The sequence below is a fragment of the Cydia pomonella genome, chromosome 7 (genome assembly GCF_033807575.1).
Source record: "Cydia pomonella isolate Wapato2018A chromosome 7, ilCydPomo1, whole genome shotgun sequence".
Taxonomy (NCBI): Eukaryota; Metazoa; Arthropoda; class Insecta; order Lepidoptera; family Tortricidae; genus Cydia; species Cydia pomonella.
In genome coordinates this window covers 25,252,049-25,278,423 of record NC_084709.1, presented here as the reverse complement: position 1 = coordinate 25,278,423, position 26,375 = coordinate 25,252,049, and the positions used below count along the sequence as shown (strand labels likewise).

The following is a 26,375-nucleotide window of genomic DNA, read 5'->3' as shown; positions in this document are numbered from 1 at the left end:
TTTCAATATGTATTTTGTAAGTAGGATTCCAGACAACGCTACAGTATTCTAATTTACTCCTCACAAAACAATTAAAAAGGGTCACCATTGTAGAACATTCTTTAAACTCCCTAGCACATCTTAACACAAACCCTAGAGATTTAAAGGCAGCATTTATTGTCTTATCTATGTGACGCACAAAGCGTAGTCTGCTGTCTATTATGACACCCAAATCTCTTATTTCATTGACCTCTTGCAAAGTTTCGTTAAAAATAATGTACTCTGATGGTATAGGGTTTCTTTTCCGACTAAATTTTATGTGGTAACATTTAGTGGGGTTAAGCACCATTTTGTTAGACTTACACCATTTTACCAACACATCCACATCCTCTTGTAACAGATGGACGTCAGATTGATTTTTTACTACCCGGACCAATTTTAAATCATCCGCAAACAGCGATACAGTCGAATTATTAAATTCATAGGTGATGTCGTTAATAAATATGTTAAAAAATAATGGCCCCAAATTAGACCCCTGTGGTACACCGGAGAGTGCAATATAACAGTCAGACTGAGTGCCTTCTATTACCACAGTTGAAGGCCTGCCTTGAAGGTAAGTATGGCACCAGCTAAGTAAACTACCTGCAATGCCAAACTTGTGCAACTTATGAATTAAGATTTTGTGATTAACCTTATCATTTATATTATATTAACGATTTCCTTTACATACACTTTGTCTCTTCCGGTTAGATCACTCTATTTTGCTTTCCTATCTCCGTATTTCTTTCTTTCCTTCTGTTGTTCTCTGTCTCTCTCTATCCCTTATTTCTGAATCAAATTTATTTCCCGTTTCACTTTATTTTATTGTTGTTGAATATGGGATGGCATTTTACATAAGCAGATAGTCGAACAAGGTTTTCTTGGAATCTTTATTTTCCATGTTTCCTATCTTCACTTCCCCAGTCTGCCTTTCGATCTCGCCAGTTTGCTGAGTCCAGTACTGCCCTGCTTATCGTAAGTGCAGTACTTACATGAAACACATCTTTTAAATAAAGAACTTATTAAAAGATAAACAATTGCATGACATTTCAAGTGTGATCACTGCATTTGTTGTTAAAATTGGCAGAATAGGGAACTGGATTGAAAATAATGATGTTACATTATTTTAAGAGACCTGAACTCTTGGCTGATGAATTGACCATCATTGTCAGCCGTGATTGAAACTGGATACCTACCCAAAGAACATATTAAAAGATAAACAATTGCATGACATTTCAAGTGTGATCACTGCATTCGTTGTTAGAATTGGCAGAATAGGAAACTGCATTGAAAATAATCATGTTGCATTATTTTAAGAGACCTGAACTCTTGTCTGATGAATTGACCATCATTGTCAGCCGTGATTGAAACTGGATACCTACCCCTAGCCTGCTAAACATTTCATCCCATATAATGATAATTTGCGAACCTAAACTTAATCTCTCTATAACGACTCTAATAGTCTAAAATTACTAGCAGTTAGTCGTTATTGGGCAACGATCCCAATAAATCGATCGCATGTCTACCCATGGCTCAGAAGATAATTCTCGCCTTTTCATAGGGACTGGCTGAATAGGTGCACCAACTAAAGTTTATCCTTTGCAACTCTTAACAAGGTTTTCCGCATCGCAATACATTCGATCTTAGCCGAACTTTCATTGCCACGTTATAGTTTAAAGGGTATGACAATTCGATTTCAAAAGGATACCATCATAAAAGCATAACTCACTTTCGAAATCCTTGTATCCTTTTACCGAATCATCCCAACAGCCTTCATATAACCTAGATTTCTCACTAGAAATTTTGGAATCCTTCGCTGAGTGTTCCATATATCTCTCATATATACTGCATGTGGTCGTTCATGTTGCACACTCTGACACACGTGCTGATCCGCATATAGATATCTAATAACACCTTTTTGGGTACAGAGTTTTGAAACAAAGACAAATTATTATTGTCGAGTTCTAGAGTCAAGCTTCACAAAAACAACTCGTTCTGTATGGCTATCCAAATTTATAGCTAGCTGCATAAATGTATCTTAGAATGTCCTACAAATCGCTTTAAGAAAACACTTACGGGAGGGCAAATGTTTTTACTCAGTAAAGGACTATTTAGCAAATATACCAAATACTTATCTAGTTCCACAGATCCCAGTTAACTACTCCGACTTAATACTATAACAATGTTACCTATTGTTCTGACCAAGAAATTTATATTTATGTAATAATTTGATATTAGTGTATAAACTGAATTGTCCAGAGGGTGGATCCACCACTATATCTGTCCGGTAACTGGTTGGAATCACTACGGGTACGCGGCCCCGGACTGCTCTAGCTGCTAGTGTCACACATCCCTCTGTCTCCGTGGCGCTAGTATCCTAAATCCTTACCCTTATCCTTCCTTTTCCCCTTTTCCCTTTCCCAATCTATCTATCCTTATCGAAGCAAAGAATTCCCAAGGAGGGTTGATGTCAGGCAGGCGGCCGATCGTAAAAAGATATGCCAAATCTTATACAACATGAGCACGACAGATGATAGAATATGCGATAATGCTAGGGCGTACCCCGCAGGCGACGCGCAGGCGCAGCACCCGGCGGCTGTGAGAAATGGACGAGGGTTGCTGCACCAGGGACGGGGGCAGCGTAAGAAGCTAGTCCGGGAAATAAGACTGAGGATTGCAAGTTGGAATATAGGTACGATGACTGGAAGAGGAAGAGAGTTAGCGGATGTTTTGGAAAGGAGACGAATAAACGTAGCATGTCTGCAGGAGACGAAGTGGAAGGGACAGAAAGCAAGAGAAATTGGGGCGGGGTATAAGTTTTACTATTGCGGCAGTGATGGAAAAAGAAATGGGGTAGGTGTAGTGTTAGATAAGGAGCTTAAAAACAAGGTGATGGAAGTAAAGAGAGTGAATGATAGAGTAATTATCGTTAAATTGTTGATAGAAAACTTGATTCTGAATGTTATTAGTGTATATGCACCGCAGACTGGATGTGATGATAGTTTGAAAAAGAAATTCTGGGAGGATTTAGATGTGGTAATTATGGGAATACCAGAATGTGAGGAGATGTACATTGGAGGAGATTTTAATGGACATGTGGGAAGAATGAATGACGGATATGAAAGAGTGCATGGGGGCCGTGGTTACGGAGTCAGGAATCAAGCGGGAGAGGCTCTACTGGAAGCAGCCTTAGCTTTTGACTTAGCCATAGTGAACACCTACTATCAAAAGAAAGAACAACACCTTATCACATACCGTAGTGGCCACCACTCTACCCAAATTGATTACTTTCTTTTAAGAAGGAGTAAAATACATTCGGCTAAGGACTGCAAAGTAATACCCAGTGAGAGCCTAGTTTCCCAGCATAGGTTACTGATTCTAGACTTAAATCTTAAAGTACAACATTTGCAAAAGAACTCGAAGCCCCCACCTAGAACAAAATGGCATAGATTGAGTGATAGGGAGTTAGCTGAAAATTTTAGAAAAAGAATAGTCGATAAAACGGTAGGAATGGGCGACATGGCAGGGATGAGAGCGAATGATTGCTGGAATGAAATGGCGGTATGTTTACGAAGTGTGGCAAGGGATGTTTTTGGGGAAACAAAAGGGAAAGGAAAGATTGATAGGGATACATGGTGGTGGAACGAAGATGTGCGAACGATTCTGAAAGAAAAGAAGAATGCTTTTAAAGAATGGAAAAAGGTGGAAGAGGGGAACGATAGAGAGAAAGAAATCAAGAGGTCAGCTTATTTAACAAGTAAGAAGAAGGCTAAGAAAGCAATAGCAATCGCAAGGGCCAAGGTACAAGCTAAATTGTACGATTTCCTGGAGAGCCCCCAAGGCCAAAAAGACCTTTACAGAATAGCAAGAGAACGAGAGAAGAATGCAAGAGATATAAATCATATGAAATGTATGAGAGACGAAGCAGGAAAGATTTTGACGGATGACAAAAGCATAAAAGAACGCTGGAAGAACTACTTCAATAAACTTATGAACGAAGAGAATGATTGGAGTGGAGTGCTAGAAAATGATAGATGTAACATAGGTATGGTGAAAGAGATCTCTGTAGAAGAAGTAAGGTTGGCAGTGCAAGGTATGAAGAATGGGAAAGCGGTTGGGCCAGATGGTATACCTGTGGAAGTATGGAAGTTTCTGAAAGCGGATGGATGGAAGTGGCTGACTTTATTCTTTAATAAGTTGTTGCAAGAAGAGGCGATCCCTGATGAATGGTGCAACAGTTCGCTGGTGCCCATCTTTAAGAATAAGGGTGATGTACAAGATTGCAACAATTATCGGGGAATAAAGCTCATGTCACATAGTATGAAGATATGGGAAAAAGTAGTAGCGAGACGAATGAGAGAAGAAAGTGAGGTAACACAGAACCAATTTGGGTTTATGCCGGGCCGGGGAACTACGGACGCCATATTTGCACTTCGCCAATTGTGCGAAAAATATAGACTTGCGCAAAAGAACTTACACATGGTGTTCGTGGACCTGGAAAAGGCATACGATAGAGTCCCCCGTAAGGTTCTGTGGTGGGCTATGAGAGAAAAAGGAATGCCAGAGAAGTATGTGCGGCTTATTCAGTCCATGTATGATAGAGCCAGTACTCACGTCAGGTCTGAAGCTGGAGTAACCGACAAGTTCAATGTGGCGGTAGGTTTACACCAGGGGTCAGCTTTAAGTCCGTATTTGTTCCTCCTGGTTATGGATGCTCTGACATCGAACATACAGGAGGAAGCACCCTGGTGTATGCTGTTTGCTGACGACATTGTTCTTGTCGGAGAAAATGCACTTGAGGTCCAGAGCAGACTGGGAAAATGGCAAGAAAAGCTGGAAAGTGTGGGACTGAAAATAAGCAGAACCAAAACGGAGCATATGTTCTGCGATTTCGGTGGTCTATCCAGTTTTTCCCATATTGCCTTAGACGGTGTATCCCTACCAGTCTGCTCCGATTTCCGGTACCTTGGGTCATTGATCCAAAGTGACGGCAACATCGACCGTGACGTGAAAAATAGAATAAATGCGGGATGGATGAAATGGCGACAGGTCTCTGGAACAACTTGCGATCCACGAATGCCCCTTAAACTTAAGGGGAAAATCTACAGGACGATCGTGAGACCTGTTGTAATGTATGGATCAGAATGCTGGGCGACAAAAGTGACGGATGAAAGAAGAGTGCACGCAGCGGAAATGAGAATGTTGAGATGGATGTGTGGAGTGACGAGAAAGGATCGAATTAAGAATGAGTATATAAGGGGAAGTTTGAAAGTAGCACCGGTAGCGGAGAAGATAAGGAGTGGTAGGTTAGCGTGGTATGGGCATTTAATGAGGAGGGATGAATGCCATATAGGAAAAAGAATGTTAGGAATGAATGTTGATGGACGGAGAGCGGATGGTAGACCCAAAAAACGATGGATGGATTGTGTGAAAGAGGATATGAGAAAGAAAGGAGTGAGTGCTGAGGTGACGAAAGATAGAGGAGAATGGAAGAGAAGAACGTGTTGTGCCGACCCCACATAACGTGGGATAAGGGCAGGAGGAAGAAGAAGAAACTGAATAGTTCATTTGTTATCGTACAGTCGGTTCACGTTTTGGTACTATAATCCGAGCCCCTTGTAGTCCATCTGTACCAGTTGGTTAAAACTATTAAAATCGATTAGACCGGTGTTCCAAAAGGTCGTAAATTTGAGTATTGCTGGAAGGGGTAAAATACTTATCCTTTAATATACAAATTTGTAGTATCGCTCGTAAAAGTATCGGCTTGATAAAAATTTGTTTAGTATAGGTTAGCACATTATTACTGGTGAAACTCTGAATAAAACTTGAGACACCAGTCATTCTCTAGCTATGCGCCTTCCCAAGGCGTGTAAACAAAAAAGAAGGAACGGAAATATTCGCATGCTTCCAACAAGCTTCCGTAGCTTAGTTGGTTAAAAGCTATTTTACGGGTGTTTTAAAAGGTCGCAAGCTGGAGTCTTGCCGGAAGCGGTGATTACCCCATTTTTCCTTTAATAGAAAAACATCATAGTAACCGAGAGAGTCTAATACCGCCAGATTTTTTTATTTTATTTAAAGTTACTTATCTCTTCTTGATATTTGCCCTAATGCTCTCTGAGCTCTTTAAACTTAGGAAAATCCTTGGTATGGACTTGATTTATTCCCACTCCGACTTTTAAAACTCCTAAGTCGGTTGCGGAATGTCTTCCCAATAAGTTTGGTCCGTTCATTGATGACGTAAGATGTGGCGTTAATTTCACCTATTCCTGTTGTGATCGCTGCCTCAAATGAACCTTCAACATTTAGGGGTATTCGAGTTCCATACGGAACTAGACTTATAGTTTAGTACTTGATTGTAAATCTTTATCTTTTTTTATTTCTACAACCTGATTCCGCTAACACATCCGTACATAGGTATCTCTTCGATTTTGAACTTTATCATTCACTACGTAAAAATACGTAATAAAATAAATAATATAATAATATTATAATTTGACAAGTTAATTCAATCATCCAGTATTGTAACGGTGCATTGTTAACGTTGCTATTGTTGAAGTTACTCAATTTATTTATGAGACTAACTAATAGGTTACTAAACTACTGATACGCTAATATTTTTACTTTATTTTGTTACCTTAATTATAATATGTAGACTAGCCTGAATAGAATAGAACAGTACTATTGTGTGCCCTCACAGGGTGTCATGAAATGGCTATATGAACTGTAACACCTTATTATGTACATTACAATGCAATATTAAATAAATGACTAAATGACTACGTTGAAAACGTACTCAACATCATCATTTACACAATTTATCTTGCAGTTTCTCTTCATCCTTTTAGCTATACTATCCTGTACCTTTGTTTTCCGCTTTCATTTTATCTAATCTAGCATCATTTCTCCTTTTCTGGCCTTGTTCAGTTTTGCAGTATCGAACATAATGCCTTAATTTTTACAGAAATCGCATTTTTGGGTATTTGCAGGAGTTGAACTGTCATTGGCATTATGTTTTGAGCTTCCACATCTCCTAGAATAGTTATTTTCTGTCTTTTTGTATAGTTGTTTCTCCTTGCTTCTAATCTGATTTATCTCGTTTTCTCAGTCTAACTACAGACATTTCAAATCTTTCCTTTTCCTACTGTTTTATAAGCCAAAAAAAAAGATTCCTTTCATGAACGTGACTTTTCTTTAGCCGGAAATAAGCATCAAATCAACACATCGACACCTTAACCTGGATCTTGCAACGCGGTACCTCCTAAAAATAACAGCATTGCCATTTCTTTGTAGAAGTTTGAATTTCTGCCGCTTCTATATACATATCTCAAAGGATCCCTTCCAGTTTTTCCATCTTTTGCCCTAATGCTACCTTATAAATTTAACTTTTCTTCCGTTGGCAAATTTTCATGACGGGGTTTTACTTAGGAAGATTAGGTAAAGCGATCTAGATTTCCTACCGTGTCTATTATTTTTGGACTCACTATCTTACACCAATTTTTTACTTCGAATTCGTCTCTTTTTAAGTTTAATAATTCCAGACCTCCTTCATTCCAATTTACTGGTAGTCTCCAAATTGCACTATAGAATCCAATTAAATGGAAATTTTAAAACATCAACAATTCCAATTTAATGGAGTTTTAAAAGTACACACAGGCAAATACCAATCTAATGGTAATTTTGAGACCTCAGATATTCCAATTTAATGGGCGTCTCACAACCGCAGCTATATATTCCAATTAAATGGAGATTTCAAAACCACTACAATTCCAATTTAATGGAGGTTTGAAATCACAGACAGGCAAACACCAATTTAATGATCGTTTTGAGACCTCAGGTATCCCAATTTAATGGGAGTCTCAAAACCACAGCTATATATTCCAATTGAATGGAGATTTCAAAACCACAACAATTCCAATTTAATGGAGGTTTGAAATCACAGACAAGCTAACACCAATTTAATGGTCGTTTTGAGACCTCAGGTATCCCAATTTAATGGGAGTCTCAAAACCACAGCTATATATTCCAATTGAATGGAGATTTCCAAACCAAAACAATTCCAATTTAATGGAGGTTTGCAATCACAAATAGCCCATTTTCTTCGCAAATTACCCGATCACAGTTATTCCAATTTAATGGGATCTCAAAACAATAACGATTTTAATTTGACAGGTGATTAAAACCGTTATTTACTGACCACAATACTATTTCTATCAAATTAATCACCGTACCGTACCTACTTTAGTCGCAATAGGGATAAACAAAATAAACCTTTTAACTTGCATTGTACGTAACTACCTTCCAGTTTATATTGCAATCACATACATTTTTAACCGACTTCAAAAAAGGAGGAGGTTCTCAATTCGTCGGAATATTTTTTTTTTTTTTTTTTTATGTATGTTCACCGATTACTCAAAGACGCCTGGACCGATTTGCAAAATTCTTTTTTTGTTTGATAGGGTATACTTCCCAGGTGGTCCCATAGTCATTAGGTCAGGATCTGATGATGGTATCCTTGAGAAACTAGTGGTATTCTTAAAATTTTATGGGCAATTTTAACGTTTTTCATATACTTCGTAAAGCTATTTAGGTATTTGCGCCTGGTAGTCATCATCTCGTTGCAGAGCTGATGATGGAAGATACAATTCCTTAACGGTAAAGAGATAGGGGGTAGATAGCTTCCGTTGTTGCAACAATACGTTTACTTTAATGATGATGAATACACGGGAAACCTTGTCAATACTAGCAAACCGCTTTCTTGGCCTAATGAATAGGTACCTGTCTACCTTTAGTCAGTAATGAGATATCTCAACCGTTGCATTTCTGCTAATGCCCGTTCATCGTGGGGTTTAGTTAACAGTTTAGTGGGTTCTAAATCAGATAGAGCTATTCCTTCCAGTTTTTACTCTGCTACATATACTTGTCCCTTAGCAAAATTCTTTTTTCCTAAATCTATAACAGCTTTATCGAGGGTTATACCCTGTAGTTTATGTACTATTACACCCCAGCATAAAATAATAGGTAACATTCAACTTCTTCAACTTCAACATTTATTCAGCAATTAGGCCACAAGGGCACTTTTACACGTCAACATGGAATTTACATACAAACAAAAACAAGCGCATCAACAATAAGGGTTACCCTCATGTGGCAGAACAATATTGGTCAGAAACACACTTGGCATAACATGTTTCGCAGAGACACTTTCGGTCGAATGGTAATTTTGCATAAAGGTATAGTTGGAATTATTAATACCACGCATACGACACATTTTGCAGAACATTGTTTCGTAGAACATTACTTTGGTCGACTTTGGTTTAGCATCAAAATTCAAAATTCAAAAATTTATTCTTCAAGTAGGCCTCAAGGGCTCTTTTACAAGTCAATACAACATTTATAATAACATCATATAGTGACATGAAAAATACATAACAACATTTATAAATACAACAGCCAATACCTGGGTAAACATTACATTATAATAGTCTTAAAATAAATAATTAATACAATACAATAGAGATGTATAGTCTCTATGGTTAAAAACACATTAAATCTGGAGATGTAAAAGGTCCCCAATGTTAGAGTACTAATACTAATAAAATTTGGAGGTGTAAAGTCTCTACAAGTGTCAAAATAAATAAATAATCATTTTAGATACCATAATAATCCTATAGCGTACTATTACATTGCATAATTATTTTCTGCTAAGTAGGCATAATAGGATTGTTAGGTATCTTGCGTCCCCAACACAACCGACTCGCTATCAAAAAGGAAATACAGTCCCAGAGTCACCGTTAGGTACGACGACGAGCGTAGCGAGGAGGAGTGTTAGGTATATTGCGTCCCCAACACACCCGACTCGCTATCAAAAAAGAAATGCAGCCCCAGACTCACCGTTAGGTGCGACGACGAGCGAAGCGAGGAGGAGTGTTAGGTATCTTGCGTTCCCAACACACCCGACTCGCTATCAAAAAATAAATACAGTCCCAGAGTCACCGTTAGGTACGACGACGAGCGAAGCGAGGAGGAGTGTTAGGTATCTTGCGTTCCCAACACACCCGACTCGCTATCAAAAAGAAATAGGAAGAAATAAAATAGTAATAACATGTAGCTGTGAGACACAACATTTTGTGCTTGTATGTCAGATAAAAGACGCAATAGCTACACAAAATTACTAGCTTAAATTAACTTAAATGTACTATGAGATGTAAAGGTCTCTAAGTGTCAGAATTATTAAAAATATAGGTATACACAATCAAATTAAACACAAAATAAAAGTAAAAATTTAGAGATGTATAAGGTCTCCAAGTGTCTAAAATTAAAACTAAGTTAAACAATATAAGTCAGGAATATCTGAAACGGTCATTTTGTTCCAGTTTGCCTGAGCAGGAATTTTTCGTTTTTTAATATGATTTGAACAACGAGTACAGGTCACGATATTACCTAAAGCGATTAAAACAGCAGGAAGTAAATTGTCTAGATTTGTAGTTACTAGTCTCGTACGCTGCTGAGGATATATCATTTTATTGCAAATGGTGCACACCACATCATGATGGCTATATATATATTTACATCACTAAAAAGCAAAAAATAAATAATTTTTAATTAAAAAAAAAACCGCCTTCAAAAAATATCCAATAAAGAAAATAGTAACTATATACACAGTAAGATAAAACACTAAAAAGTTAGAAATAATAAAGTTTTTTCTGTATTATAAATCCAAAGTTCGTTAAAGAACCCCTTTACAAAATATATTATTTACTTACAAATCAATAATAATAAACAATATTTGGAGTCGGTGCCAGCAACGATATAAAAATAACTAGTGATACAACTTAAATGTCGTTTTCAATTCAATAACTTAGAAATTAGTAGATAATGTAGATATGTTTACAAAATCTTAATCCCATTATATCGTTGCTGGCACCGACTCCAAATATTGTTTATTATTATTGATTTGTAAGTAAATAATATATTTTGTAAAGGGGTTCTTTAACGAACTTTGGATTTATAATACAGAAAAAACTTTATTATTTCTAACTTTTTAGTGTTTTATCTTACTGTGTATATAGTTACTATTTTTTTTATTGGATATTTTTTGAAGGCGGTTTTTTTTTTAATTAAAAATTATTTTTACACGTAAAATTTAGTCCCAATCGTATATTTCCAGTGGGTGCTAATACTAACACTACACTACAGTGCAGGAAATTATAGAAATATTGGAACAATCTATTGTTTTAGAGTGAAAAGCTAAAGCAAGAGAAGCACTATTACCTACTGATTGTTGAATCAAGTATAGCATATATTTATGCATAGGTGTTTTTATCTATGCATTATTTACATTTGCGAAACAGTGTCGTATCGGATTAATCAAGCTAAATATAACAATTAAGCCAAAATATTCAAAACAATCGTCCGTTTTATCAAACTCTTTTGTATTTTTATTTAGTAAGTACTTACCTACCCAGGATTCGTTATTTCATTTCGAAAATCAAATCTATAATTCTCTCTCAATTATTAAAATAAATGATTGAGCAAAATACATTTTTTTTTGCCATTACTACAATATACGAGTATGATATTTCTTTCGTGTGTTGTTTTTGTTTGATTTATTTTTCCCTTATTTGCAACAAAGTGGACGGTGAATAAATTTACCTTTTAGCTCGTCGCCATATGTAGGACCCGCCCTGATCAGTAAACACTGGCTCGCTCACACAGACACGCACAGCAATGTCACACGTCCACTCTCGCCCTCGGCTCTCGTGAAACTGACGCGGCATCCTATGCGGTCTGCGCCCGAGACGGTGTGTATCTATTTATGTATAGATACTACCTATACACTACATAGACGTACAATTGTTATTCTTTTATATTTTTATAATTCTTAATTATGCGTAGCTTCGCCAAGATTAATCCTGAATCTCTTTTAAAAGATGCCGCTGCTATCGATTGGTCTCCTGTGCTCTCGACCTCATCAACTGACGCTAAGGTTTCTCTGTTTAATAATGCGATTCTGGGGCTCTTTGACAAGCATGCGCCTGTTCATACAGTTAGAGTAAGGCGTCCACCGGCTCCTTGGATCACTGAGGGCGTCCGAATGGCAATGAAAGGGAGGAACAGAGCTTTCGGGCTCTTTAAACGTGACCGCACGGATGAGAACTGGAATCTCTTTAAATCAGCTCGTAATCGTTGCAACCAGATGGTACGTACAGCGAAGCGACGATTTATTCACCGTAATGTTTCCTCTTCGTCTATGGCCGATGTTTGGAAATTCCTCAGATCTCTTGGCCTGGGAAAACCCCCCAACAGTTTTAATGGCAGTTCCTTTTCTCTCAATGACCTTAACAGGCATTTCTCCTCCGCTCCTTCTGTTGACACCGCTACTAAGGCCATTACACTTTCTAACATCTCTTCTTTGATTTCTCTTATCTCAGATTCTTTCTCATTCTGTCCTGTTTCTGAATTTGACATAAAGGTCATTATTAAAGCTATCAAGTCAAAAGCCGTAGGTTGTGATGATGTGAGTCGTTACATGATTGTGTCGGTCCTCGACTGCGTACTTCCTGTACTTGCTGACATTATCAACACTTCACTGGCCACTGGTGAATTCCCTTCTCTTTGGCGTAAAGCATTTGTGATTCCACTGCCTAAAATTAGTAATCCCACCACTCTCAGTAACTTTCGGCCCATTTCAATTCTTCCTTTCCTCTCGAAAATAGCTGAGGCAGTTGTTCATAAACAACTTTCCGTCTTCGTTTACTCGCATAACCTTTTAAGCCCTTTGCAGTCAGGTTTCCGACCAAGTCATAGCACCAGTACTGCGCTTCTCAAGGTAACAGAAGACATCAGGCGAGGCATGGAGAGGCAAATGGTCACGGTGCTTATTCTTATTGACTTTTCTAACGCGTTTAATACCGTTGACCATGACATTCTCCTTGCCTTGCTCAAACATATGAGTGTCTCTGAAATAGCCCTTAACTGGTTTGCTGCCTACTTGCGAGGCCGCCAGCAGGCAGTCCGAGTTGACCGGTCTTTGTCTGACTGGTGTGATCTGGCGACTGGCGTGCCTCAAAGAGGTATCTTATCTCCACTTCTTTTTTCTACCTTTATTAATTTTATCACACCTGACCTTCGCTGTTCCTACCATCTGTATGCTGATGACTTGCAACTCTACGACCAGTGCTCCGTGACTGACGTTCCAACTTGCATTGGTAAACTAAATCTAGACCTTTTACATATCCAGCAGTGGTCCGAGAGGTTTGGCCTCTTTGTAAATCCGTCTAAGTGCCAAGCTATTGTTATAGGTAGTTCCAAACAGCTTACTAAACTAGACTTGGACGCACTTGCACCAGTAAACTTTAACGGCTCCCCAATAATATTTAGTCAAAGTGTTAAAGACCTGGGTGTTCTTTTAGACAGTACCTTGAGTTGGAGAGCACAGGTTACTGAAATCAGCCGTAAGGTCATGGGCTCACTTCATTCTCTCAACAAAATGAAGCACTTCTTACCGATCAAAACTAAAGTTGCACTAATTAACACCCTTATACTGCCCATTATTGATTATGGTGATGTGTGTTATCCGGACTTAAACGAAGAGTTGCTCGATAAATTGGACCGCCTGCTTAATAACTGCATTCGCTTCGTTTTTTGCCTCCGCAAATATGATCACGTTTCTTCTTTTCGCGCACAACTTGGCTGGCTTCCCATTCGTCAACGACGCAATATTCGCTTGCTTTCCACTCTTTTTTCTGTGCTTAACGACCCACATTCTCCTGAATACCTCAAATCCTTCTTTCAATATTATGGCGTCCATCCCTCTTCACCGGACTGGGTTCATGTTAAATTCGTTCACCGTGCAGGTGGCGCGTCTTTGGAATGGACTTCCTTTTTACATCAAAAATGCGCCAAATAAGTTCGCTTTCAAAAAATCATTACGTGCTTTCTTTGCTAGCAGAATTGATGATCAAACGAACTTCTTGAAGTGAAGTTCGATCGAAATTATATGAGTCACTTCATTTGAAGATATAATTTTATATTAACCATGTAGTTTCCCTATTGTACAGATAGCATCGCACACATTTAAGAGTAACTATTTTGATTAAAACTGTGAAAACCAACATCCGCCCACTTCCGCTTACTGGTTACCTGCGTGCGGCGACCGCTGCGCTCTTCATTATTTTTAGAGAAGGCAAGAACCAAAACTTATATCAAGGTTCTAGGGTGGGTGGGACTTTATATTATATCTTCAAATGAAGTGACTCATATAATTTCGATCGAACTTCACTTCAAGAAGTTCGTTTGATCATCAATTATATTTCGTCACTTCATTTTTCAGATATAATTTTATATTAACCATGTAGATGTTTAGAGATATAAGTTTTGGTTGAAATAAGACAAAATCTTTGGCTGTCTGAGTGCCTAGTTTAAGTTAAGACGTTCCTCCTAACTCCACACACCACATAGAAAAAAAAAAAAACTTCTCAATGTATATGCCATGCCAATGACCGCAGGATTTTTATTTTAATTACTCTACGTTACGTATACACCGTACTAACATTAGAAAAATATTATTAAAAAACATCATAGTGAGACACTAAAAACATATATCTATCTTAGCCCGAAGTAAAATAAGTCATTCGGGTGAAATTTATTTGTTAATGTTAACCATGGTGATAAACCGAAATGTTTTGTATTTTTTTTTTATCTGACCTACTGTATTTGTAGTTAGTATCCTTGGTATGAGATATTTATAATATAGTTCACGTTTCAAAATCAAGGTGATATTTAAACAGTTATTATAATAAACACAAATGGGTGGAAAAACAATTAAAAACTTATAATTATTATAGTTTAATATTTCAAATTATTAGATTATATAAGTTAATGGCAAGAATTTATTTATTTTCAGGTGCTAGGGATTTATTTTGATCTGAATTTATTTATTTTCAATTTCCAGGGATTTATTTTGATAAGTTGTATTAAGTTAGTGTCCCAAATGTACCATATTTTGATGTTTTGAGTTATATGATTTAAAACCGTATTTCAGCAGTCGTTTAACTTTAACCAATTCTGTAATAAAAGAAAACGATCTGATGATCCTTTTTCATGAAAACACATGATACTATTTTAATTGACTGCTAAAGAAATCCAGAAGTATGGTAAATTAAACTGAACCAAAATTAAATCAATGCTTTAGCGAACAACTGTCTAACGGGTTGTGTTTTAAGCCATCAAGTAATTGAAGTTATTATCGCTGTATCCCACCAGCGCAGAGTAGCCCACCTGCGTAGACTGCAGACCAAGTTCAGGACATAACATGTACATGTACTATACACAAGTATACTGTGCCAATTGAGTTATATAGCCTTGTTTAAAAGCATAAAGAAAGTTTAGGTATGTAGGTTCAAAATAAAAAGTACATATTAGGTATGTACACATGATATATATACATTGTAACACGCCTATTAGGATATCAAAACAAAGCCTAACAATCACGTTTCAATTTGTTGTTCACACTGAAACATAATTCACTAAGATTCTATACACTTTGTGGTCTACTTTACATTCAGTTTAATTCGATTACAAAAAGTAGAATTAATTCATAAAACGTCCTTTTATGAATGTATGAACGTTCACTAGCGGTCCTTGTCCGCGATACGGAATTAAAGAAGACAGGCGGTACTACTATTGATATCAACTTTAGACTCGTCTAAGAGTAATAACTAAAATAAGACCTAATTTATGTTAACGATACAACCCAGCGTTACCTCCAGACAGGGTGGGATACGCTGTGTTCACTGAGCAGCTGGCGACAATGAGAAAATTCAGTTATTAGGCTCATGCACACGCAAGTTGGCTTAAAGCAGCTCCTGCTGAACGAATAGTGATACAACGGCCTACAAAGACTTACGCGGCCTAGCGCGTTTTAAGATTTTTAACTTAAAAAGAATAGTTTTTTATTTTACTTTTCTCCAAAACGTGTCTAACGTCATTGAAATTCGTTAAAATCTCTGATCTATTCAAGAAGAAATATACTTCGGATATTATCAAATGTAAAAATCCATCAAGTTCTTGAAATATAAGAAATATATGAACGTGCATAATTCCATATGCTTTCGGTTAAGTTATGAAAAAATAAATTTATAAGGCTACTATAACTACTACTCAACTTTCGAAGTTATTTCTTATATAAGATTAGAATTTACCCAAATTCAAATGTTTATTATTGCGCTCATATTGCATACAATAAATAGGGCAAGGGCCAAGGCCAATTAATGACATCGGAATATATTTATAAATCAATTTTATATACCTTATGTATATTCGAGCTACTCGTATTACGGTGCTTAGTTAATAATAACCAGTTAAACCTGAGTAGGTAAAGTCAGCGTACAACAAACATGATCAGTAAGTCTTTTCATTTGAATAAAGATAAATAAGATGAACTTTTTTTTTTTTATTAAATATTAATGACAGCATGACACGTTTGACCATATTTGCACAAATATCGGTGCTGTAGCTGCTATTCTCTCAGCGCAAACTAAACTAGCACAGCAATCAACCACGATAACAATAACAATCCACAGTATTTCAGGTATTAAGCATCAAATCTCAAATGCCCTCTATTCTTATTTTATCCAAATATTCGCTCTGTCGGTAACGAAAGACTGAGACGTAATGTTGTATATTTTTATAATGTATAAAAAAAATACACTTATAGAACTGACATAATAAAATAGAAAATGTATTTGCTGTATTGCTACTGTGGTTGTATTGTGAGTTTAGAAAACAAATATTATATTTAGTGATTCGGTCTTAATTTTATGAATGACTATATTAATTATGATACTAAATGTATATGTACATATATTTCAAACGTAGCAAAAACGTATTGCATAACCGTTATGAGTGTTTTAAGTCTAGTGAACGTATTGCATAGTACCATCGCATTAATAATGGCTGAAAGAGTACCGCGACCGACACATGAGAGTTGAACCATACATTAATTTATTAATTTTATACGATTTCTATTACCTATTTAATAACTTAGTTATTTAAGTAGTAATCTGAGGGGTAATCCTTTAAAGGATAATCAGAGGGTGATCGTCTTGTTGTTTTAATACAATTAAATAAATATATGAATAGGTATAGCCTAGTTACCGATTATTTACAATCATAAAAATAAACACTCAATATCTGTGAGAGATGCGAACAAAATTTATTAATAAGTGCAACTCGCCAAAATGAAGAGAAAACCGCTTTCTGATTAACTCAGATGGATGGTACTCTAGTGGTGCTTGACAATGAGTTCTTGCAAATTGTGATGAGAAAACTCGTCTTCCTCTAATTCAATTGAAGTAATTGTACTTATTATAATTTAATGATTCAATTGAATTAATTGTCCAAAATACCTTTAAGAAAAAATCTAATTTTCAAACAGATAATAAGTACTTACTGGCATCGCCTATGAGCGACCAGGATAATTACTCATTTATTATCAAGTTTTGTTATATCTTATTCTGAGAAATAAAGATTCTTAAAGCTGATATTATAAATACATATATATTTTTATATAAGTATTCATTTGGTTGACTCTTTTTTTATGCGATTTAATATAGGAGTAGACCAAAGTTGTTCAAGTTTTATCGCCCATAACATTATTGACGTACGTAGCCATATTTTTTTTAGTTCGATTTATGAATGTTTCTGCATATCATAATCATTTAAAAATCGACACCAAAATGTATGCACTCTCAGGGCACCACTATACATATTAACAAGATATTTTATCAAGATTAAGTTTAGAAATTGCTTTCAAATTCACTACACGTCTTTTATAACATATAAGAGTTTAAATATTGTACGTCAGAAAGAATATACTTTAAATAATACTGTGACGTGATGTAGGTACACGTAGCAATTCCCACTTTTAGATACAAGTTATACCTACCCAATGTATTAATATTATATTTATGTGGGTAGTGTAGTATAAACACAATGTACTATTGTGTTAAATACAACATTTGTGAGTCGCTTGTTGATTTACATTCAACCTATGGGCGGGGATTCATACTTCTTTTTTCATTTAATACCGTACTATGGGTTAGGTGTGAGTAAAATTTGGATATATTTTAAGTGTTGGGCCATCTAAAACCAAATAAAAAGAAAGCCTCCCTTGGCTTTGTAACACAACATTATTCCCATTTTTAAGGCAATAAATTTCCCACAAAATATATGGGTATTATGAAAAATGCACCAATATGAATGTCTAGGCCCTTTGTTTCGTTGTGCTTTGTGCATTATCCGATCTTTTGGTTCACGACCAATCGCCGCGCCGGGCGAAATCGGTGTTCGAAATACGAACAGACTTTCCTTCGTGTTGGTTCACGACCAACCCCCAGGATGATTTTTTATGCCTTTGTTTCGTTGTGCGTTATCCGATCTTATACCTTCGTGTTGGTTCACGACCAACCCCCGGGCGAAATCGGTGTTCGAAATACGAACAGACTTTCCTTCGTGTTGGTTCACGACCAACCTCCAGGATGATTTTTTCCATCGTGTTAGTTCTCGACTAACCTCCAGGATGTATGTATGTCCTTCAAGTTGAAGGATTGCACAACGATTTTAAAAACAAATATATGTATATTGCACAACGAATTCAATGAAATCTCACAGCTAACACCATAGTAGGCATAGGCAACGAAAATCGTTATAAAAAATGTGGTCTTGTGCCGAAGTGTTCGGCAACTAGACCGAGGTGTGGACGCTACCACGCACAAATAAAGAATGAAGAGCGCAGCGGTCGCCGCACGCAGGTAACCAGTAAGCGGAAGTGGGCGGATGTTGGTTTTCACAGTTTTAATCAAAATAGTTACTCTTAAATGTGTGCGATGCTATCTGTACAATAGGGAAACTACATGGTTAATATAAAATTATATCTGAAAAATGAAGTGACGAAATATAATGAAAGATTCTTAATGTATTTATTTATTAGCTTCAGATGTTTCGTCTTTATATATATATATATATATATATATATTTATATATGTATGTGTGTATTATGTTTGTATGTATATGTTATTTTATGTATTTTTGTTTGATTTGTTTTGCTATTGTAATTGTAGCACCGCTCTCAATCTCTCTGCTTAGCCTTAAGGTTGACTGGTAGAGAATGCCTCTTAGCATTAAGTCTGCCTTTTGTACTATAAGATTGTTTTCTTTTGTGCAATAAAGATTAAATAAATAAATAAATAAATAATGTATGTATTATTAGCGTTCGAAATAAATACGAGTAACTCTTTTTATTTTTGGTGACTTACGATGTTCATATATTTGAATCGGTCAGTTGCCATGTTCGTGAATGATAAGATTCTTTGTCTGTGGGTAATCTGGTCTCTTTTTTACGATTAACTGCCTTAATTCAGTATTTCACGGTATTTCAGTGTGAACGGCTTAGTACTAAACCTAAAAAGTCCCATTTCCTGCATTTCCCTCTTGGAGGAAGGGATCCTAGGGATCTTATGGTACTCGTGGACCGTGTCAAAGTAGATCAGGTCCAAAACACCGCATTTCTGGGTATTGAACTTGATAGGGGCCTCTGATGGGAAGCACACACTATTAAAGTTTGTAAGAGACTGGCGAATGCCTGCTTCGCACTGTGACGGCTGGCAAGGGTGGTGCCCAGGGATGGGTAAGGTCTTGCTATTTTGCCACTGTGCACTTGATCGTCCAATACGGCGTGGAGCTGTGGGGCCGCGCTGCCGAATGGGAGCGTGTCTTTCGAACGCAAACGACAGCCGTCCGAGCGATTGCGCAGGTAGGACAAAGTACATCTGCAAAACCGCACTTCAAGGACCTCCCGATTCTCACGCTGCCCTCCATGGTGATATACCAAGTGGCTGTCTATGTGCGATGTCACCTTAATGAATACCCGTGGGGGGCTGACGTCCACGATCGTAACTTGCGGAACGCTCACAAACTCTTGATTGTTAAACATAGGTTAGCTAAATCAGCGAAACTAAAGCACGTAATGGGGCCGACTGTGTACAACCGATTGCCGGGTCATGTCACGAATGTGCCGTCATAAATGAGTATTAAAATGCAACTGAAAAATGGCTTATCGAGATCGAGCACACTTAAATTATAGCTTTAATGAGTTTATGGAGTACAAAATAAGGACCTAAACTTATATTTAAAAATTAAATTAAATTAAATAAACATTTATTGGCAGGGTCGCCATGAAATGCGAGGCGTTAGGGGTAGTAATTGATACTCAGGAGCCCGGTTCAATACTAACTGATTTATTCAAGATATACCGGGTTTATATAGTAGTCATCTACGTGTACTGACATTTAGTTGACATTTAACATATGCATAAATAATTATTATTTAAGTTCTTCAATTAGGTCGTAACCTTTGCATACGTTGAAACTCTACGTCATGCCTAGAGTACAGCTGCAATAGCGCGGCAGCCCCAACAGCATCCTAAAAGCGTTATTATATTGCACGCGTAGGGCGGTGTAAGTTTTTTGAGTAAAGTTGATCCATAGGCTGAGGTGTAAAATGACTGACAATAGCCTGACTGCCTTAAAAGGGGTGATTTTAAAGGGTCCCTTACGGTATTAACCATTACGAATTGAACCTTAAACCGTCCCTTACGGCATTAACCATTACGAATTGAACCGTAAACCGTCCCTTACAGCATTAACCATTACGAATTGAATCGTAAACCATCCCTTACGGTATTAACCATTACGAATTGAACCTTAAACCGTCCCTTACGGCATTAACCATTACGAATTGAACCGTAAACCGTCCCTTACGGCATTAACCATTACGAATTGAACCGTAAAAGCGTAAGGGCCAACTCTGCTTTACACACACCTACGAGTCTACTGCCCCCGCCCCGCTCCATCCTACCTGTCCCTGCGAGTCTGCACACCCACGCGCGCGCCCCGCCGCCGCAGCCGCAGCAGCAGCTCGCCGCCGCCCTGCGCCCGCTCCGCGCCCGCGTGCTCCACGGCCGCCCCGCTCCATCCTACCTGTCCCTGCGAGTCTGCACACCCACGCGCGCGCCCCGCCGCCGCAGCCGCAGCAGCAGCTCGCCGCCGCCCTGCGCCCGCTCCGCGCCCGCGTGCTCCACGGCCGCCCCGCTCCATCCTACCTGTCCCTGCGAGTCTGCACACCCACGCGCGCGTGGGTACTAAATATTATATTTAGTGATTCGGTCTTAATTTTATGAATGACTATATTAATTATGATACTAAATGTATATGTACATATATTTCAAACGTAGCAAAAACGTATTGCATAACCGTTATGAGTGTTTTAAGTCTAGTGAACGTATTGCATAGTACCATCGCATTAATAATGGCTGAAAGAGTACCGCGACCGACACATGAGAGTTGAACCATACATTAATTTATTAATTTTATACGATTTCTATTACCTATTTAATAACTTAGTTATTTAAGTAGTAATCTGAGGGGTAATCCTTTAAAGGATAATCAGAGGGTGATCGTCTTGTTGTTTTAATACAATTAAATAAATATATGAATAGGTATAGCCTAGTTACCGATTATTTACAATCATAAAAATAAACACTCAATATCTGTGAGAGATGCGAACAAAATTTATTAATAAGTGCAACTCGCCAAAATGAAGAGAAAACCGCTTTCTGATTAACTCAGATGGATGGTACTCTAGTGGAGCTTGACAATGAGTTCTTGCAAATTGTGATGAGAAAACTCGTCTTCCTCTAATTCAATTGAAGTAATTGTACTTATTATAATTTAATGATTCAATTGAATTAATTGTCCAAAATACCTTTAAGAAAAAATCTAATTTTCAAACAGATAATAAGTACTTACTGGCATCGCCTATGAGCGACCAGGATAATTACTCATTTATTATCAAGTTTTGTTATATCTTATTCTGAGAAATAAAGATTCTTAAAGCTGATATTATAAATACATATATATTTTTATATAAGTATTCATTTGGTTGACTCTTTTTTTATGCGATTTAATATAGGAGTAGACCAAAGTTGTTCAAGTTTTATCGCCCATAACATTATTGACGTACGTAGCCATATTTTTTTAGTTCGATTTATGAATGTTTCTGCTTATCATAATCATTTAAAAATCGACACCAAAATGTATGCACTCTCAGGGCACCACTATACATATTAACAAGATATTTTATCAAGATTAAGTTTAGAAATTGCTTTCAAATTCACTACACGTCTTTTATAACATATAAGAGTTTAAATATTGTACGTCAGAAAGAATATACTTTAAATAATACTGTGACGTGATGTAGGTACACGTAGCAATTCCCACTTTTAGATACAAGTTATACCTACCCAATGTATTAATATTATATTTATGTGGGTAGTGTAGTATAAACACAATGTACTATTGTGTTAAATACAACATTTGTGAGTCGCTTGTTGATTTACATTCAACCTATGGGCGGGGATTCATACTTCTTTTTTCATTTAATACCGTACTATGGGTTAGGTGTGAGTAAAATTTGGATATATTTTAAGTGTTGGGCCATCTAAAACCAAATAAAAAGAAAGCCTCCCTTGGCTTTGTAACACAACATTATTCCCATTTTTAAGGCAATAAATTTCCCACAAAATATATGGGTATTATGAAAAATGCACCAATATGAATGTCTAGGCCCTTTGTTTCGTTGTGCTTTGTGCATTATCCGATCTTTTGGTTCACGACCAATCGCCGCGCCGGGCGAAATCGGTGTTCGAAATACGAACAGACTTTCCTTCGTGTTGGTTCACGACCAACCCCCAGGATGATTTTTTATGCCTTTGTTTCGTTGTGCGTTATCCGATCTTATACCTTCGTGTTGGTTCACGACCAACCCCCGGGCGAAATCGGTGTTCGAAATACGAACAGACTTTCCTTCGTGTTGGTTCACGACCAACCTCCAGGATGATTTTTTCCATCGTGTTAGTTCTCGACTAACCTCCAGGATGTATGTATGTCCTTCAAGTTGAAGGATTGCACAACGATTTTAAAAACAAATATATGTATATTGCACAACGAATTCAATGAAATCTCACAGCTAACACCATAGTAGGCATAGGCAACGAAAATCGTTATAAAAAATGTGGTCTTGTGCCGAAGTGTTCGGCAACTAGACCGAGGTGTGGACGCTACCACGCACAAATAAAGAATGAAGAGCGCAGCGGTCGCCGCACGCAGGTAACCAGTAAGCGGAAGTGGGCGGATGTTGGTTTTCACAATTTTAATCAAAATAGTTACTCTTAAATGTGTGCGATGCTATCTGTACAATAGGGAAACTCAATGGTTAATATAAAATTATATCTGAAAAATGAAGTGACGAAATATAATGAAAGATTCTTAATGTATTTATTTATTAGCTTCAGATGTTTCGTCTTTATATATATATATATATATATTTATATATGTATGTGTGTATTATGTTTGTATGTATATGTTATTTTATGTATTTTTGTTTGATTTGTTTTGCTATTGTAATTGTAGCACCGCTCTCAATCTCTCTGCTTAGCCTTAAGGTTGACTGGTAGAGAATGCCTCTTAGCATTAAGTCTGCCTTTTGTACTATAAGATTGTTTTCTTTTGTGCAATAAAGATTAAATAAATAAATAAATAAATAATGTATGTATTATTAGCGTTCGAAATAAATACGAGTAACTCTTTTTATTTTTGGTGACTTACGATGTTCATATATTTGAATCGGTCAGTTGCCATGTTCGTGAATGATAAGATTCTTTGTCTGTGGGTAATCTGGTCTCTTTTTTACGATTAACTGCCTTAATTCAGTATTTCACGGTATTTCAGTGTGAACGGCTTAGTACTAAACCTAAAAAGTCCCATTTCCTGCATTTCCCTCTTGGAGGAAGGGATCCTAGGGATCTTATGGTACTCGTGGACCGTGTCAAAGTAGATCAGGTCCAAAACACCGCATTTCTGGGTATTGAACTTGATAGGGGCCTCTGATGGGAAGCACACACTATTAAAGTTTGTAAGAGACTGGCGAATGCCTGCTTCGCACTGTGACGGCTGGCAAGGGTGGTGCCCAGGGATGGGTAAGGTCTTGCTATTTTGCCACTGTGCACTTGATCGTCCAATACGGCGTGGAGCTGTGGGGCCGCGCTGCCGAATGGGAGCGTGTCTTTCGAACGCAAACGACAGCCGTCCGAGCGATTGCGCAGGTAGGACAAAGTACATCTGCAAAACCGCACTTCAAGGACCTCCCGATTCTCACGCTGCCCTCCATGGTGATATACCAAGTGGCTGTCTATGTGCGATGTCACCTTAATGAATACCCGTGGGGGGCTGACGTCCACGATCGTAACTTGCGGAACGCTCACAAACTCTTGATTGTTAAACATAGGTTAGCTAAATCAGCGAAACTAAAGCACGTAATGGGGCCGACTGTGTACAACCGATTGCCGGGTCATGTCACGAATGTGCCGTCATAAATGAGTATTAAAATGCAACTGAAAAATGGCTTATCGAGATCGAGCACACTTAAATTATAGCTTTAATGAGTTTATGGAGTACAAAATAAGGACCTAAACTTATATTTAAAAATTAAATTAAATTAAATAAACATTTATTGGCAGGGTCGCCATGAAATGCGAGGCGTTAGGGGTAGTAATTGATACTCAGGAGCCCGGTTCAATACTAACTGATTTATTCAAGATATACCGGGTTTATATAGTAGTCATCTACGTGTACTGACATTTAGTTGACATTTAACATATGCATAAATAATTATTATTTAAGTTCTTCAATTAGGTCGTAACCTTTGCATACGTTGAAACTCTACGTCATGCCTAGAGTACAGCTGCAATAGCGCGGCAGCCCCAACAGCATCCTAAAAGCGTTATTATATTGCACGCGTAGGGCGGTGTAAGTTTTTTGAGTAAAGTTGATCCATAGGCTGAGGTGTAAAATGACTGACAATAGCCTGACTGCCTTAAAAGGGGTGATTTTAAAGGGTCCCTTACGGTATTAACCATTACGAATTGAACCTTAAACCGTCCCTTACGGCATTAACCATTACGAATTGAACCGTAAACCGTCCCTTACAGCATTAACCATTACGAATTGAATCGTAAACCATCCCTTACGGTATTAACCATTACGAATTGAACCTTAAACCGTCCCTTACGGCATTAACCATTACGAATTGAACCGTAAACCGTCCCTTACGGCATTAACCATTACGAATTGAACCGTAAAAGCGTAAGGGCCAACTCTGCTTTACACACACCTACGAGTCTACTGCCCCCGCCCCGCTCCATCCTACCTGTCCCTGCGAGTCTGCACACCCACGCGCGCGCCCCGCCGCCGCAGCCGCAGCAGCAGCTCGCCGCCGCCCTGCGCCCGCTCCGCGCACGCGTGCTCCACGGCCGCCCCGCTCCATCCTACCTGTCCCTGCGAGTCTGCACACCCACGCGCGCGCCCCGCCGCCGCAGCCGCAGCAGCAGCTCGCCGCCGCCCTGCGCCCGCTCCGCGCCCGCGTGCTCCACGGCCGCCCCGCTCCATCCTACCTGTCCCTGCGAGTCTGCACACCCACGCGCGCGCCCCGCCGCCGCAGCCGCAGCAGCAGCTCGCCGCCGCCCTGCGCCCGCTCCGCGCCCGCGTGCTCCACGGCCGCCCCGCTCCATCCTACCTGTCCCTGCGAGTCTGCACACCCACGCGCGCGCCCCCGCCGCCGCAGCCGCAGCAGCAGCTCGCCGCCGCCCTGCGCCCGCTCCGCGCCCGCGTGCTCCACGGCCGCCCCGCTCCATCCTACCTGTCCCTGCGAGTCTGCACACCCACGCGCGCGCCCCGCCGCCGCAGCCGCAGCAGCAGCTCGCCGCCGCCCTGCGCCCGCTCCGCGCCCGCGTGCTCCACGGCCGCCCCGCTCCATCCTACCTGTCCCTGCGAGTCTGCACACCCACGCGCGCGCCCCGCCGCCGCAGCCGCAGCAGCAGCTCGCCGCCGCCCTGCGCCCGCTCCGCGCCCGCGTGCTCCACGGCCGCCCCGCTCCATCCTACCTGTCCCTGCGAGTCTGCACACCCACGCGCGCGCCCCGCCGCCGCAGCCGCAGCAGCAGCTCGCCGCCGCCCTGCGCCCGCTCCGCGCCCGCGTGCTCCACGGCCGCCCCGCTCCATCCTACCTGTCCCTGCGAGTCTGCACACCCACGCGCGCGCCCCGCCGCCGCAGCCGCAGCAGCAGCTCGCCGCCGCCCTGCGCCCGCTCCGCGCCCGCGTGCTCCACGGCCGCCCCGCTCCATCCTACCTGTCCCTGCGAGTCTGCACACCCACGCGCGCGCCCCGCCGCCGCAGCCGCAGCAGC

At 39.1% G+C, this 26,375-nt stretch overlaps 1 protein-coding gene across 1 annotated transcript in view; it reads right to left on the bottom strand.

The window, feature by feature from the left end:
- LOC133520224 (uncharacterized) overlaps positions 1–25,738 on the bottom strand; it is a 46,073-nt gene extending 20,335 nt beyond the window's left edge. The window contains exon 1 of the mRNA XM_061854605.1: positions 20,935–25,738. Coding sequence (XP_061710589.1) covers positions 20,935–21,173 — 239 coding nt within the window. The 5' untranslated portion in view covers positions 21,174–25,738. The remainder of the gene's footprint in view (positions 1–20,934) is intronic.
- Positions 25,739–26,375: the final 637 nt, after the last annotated feature.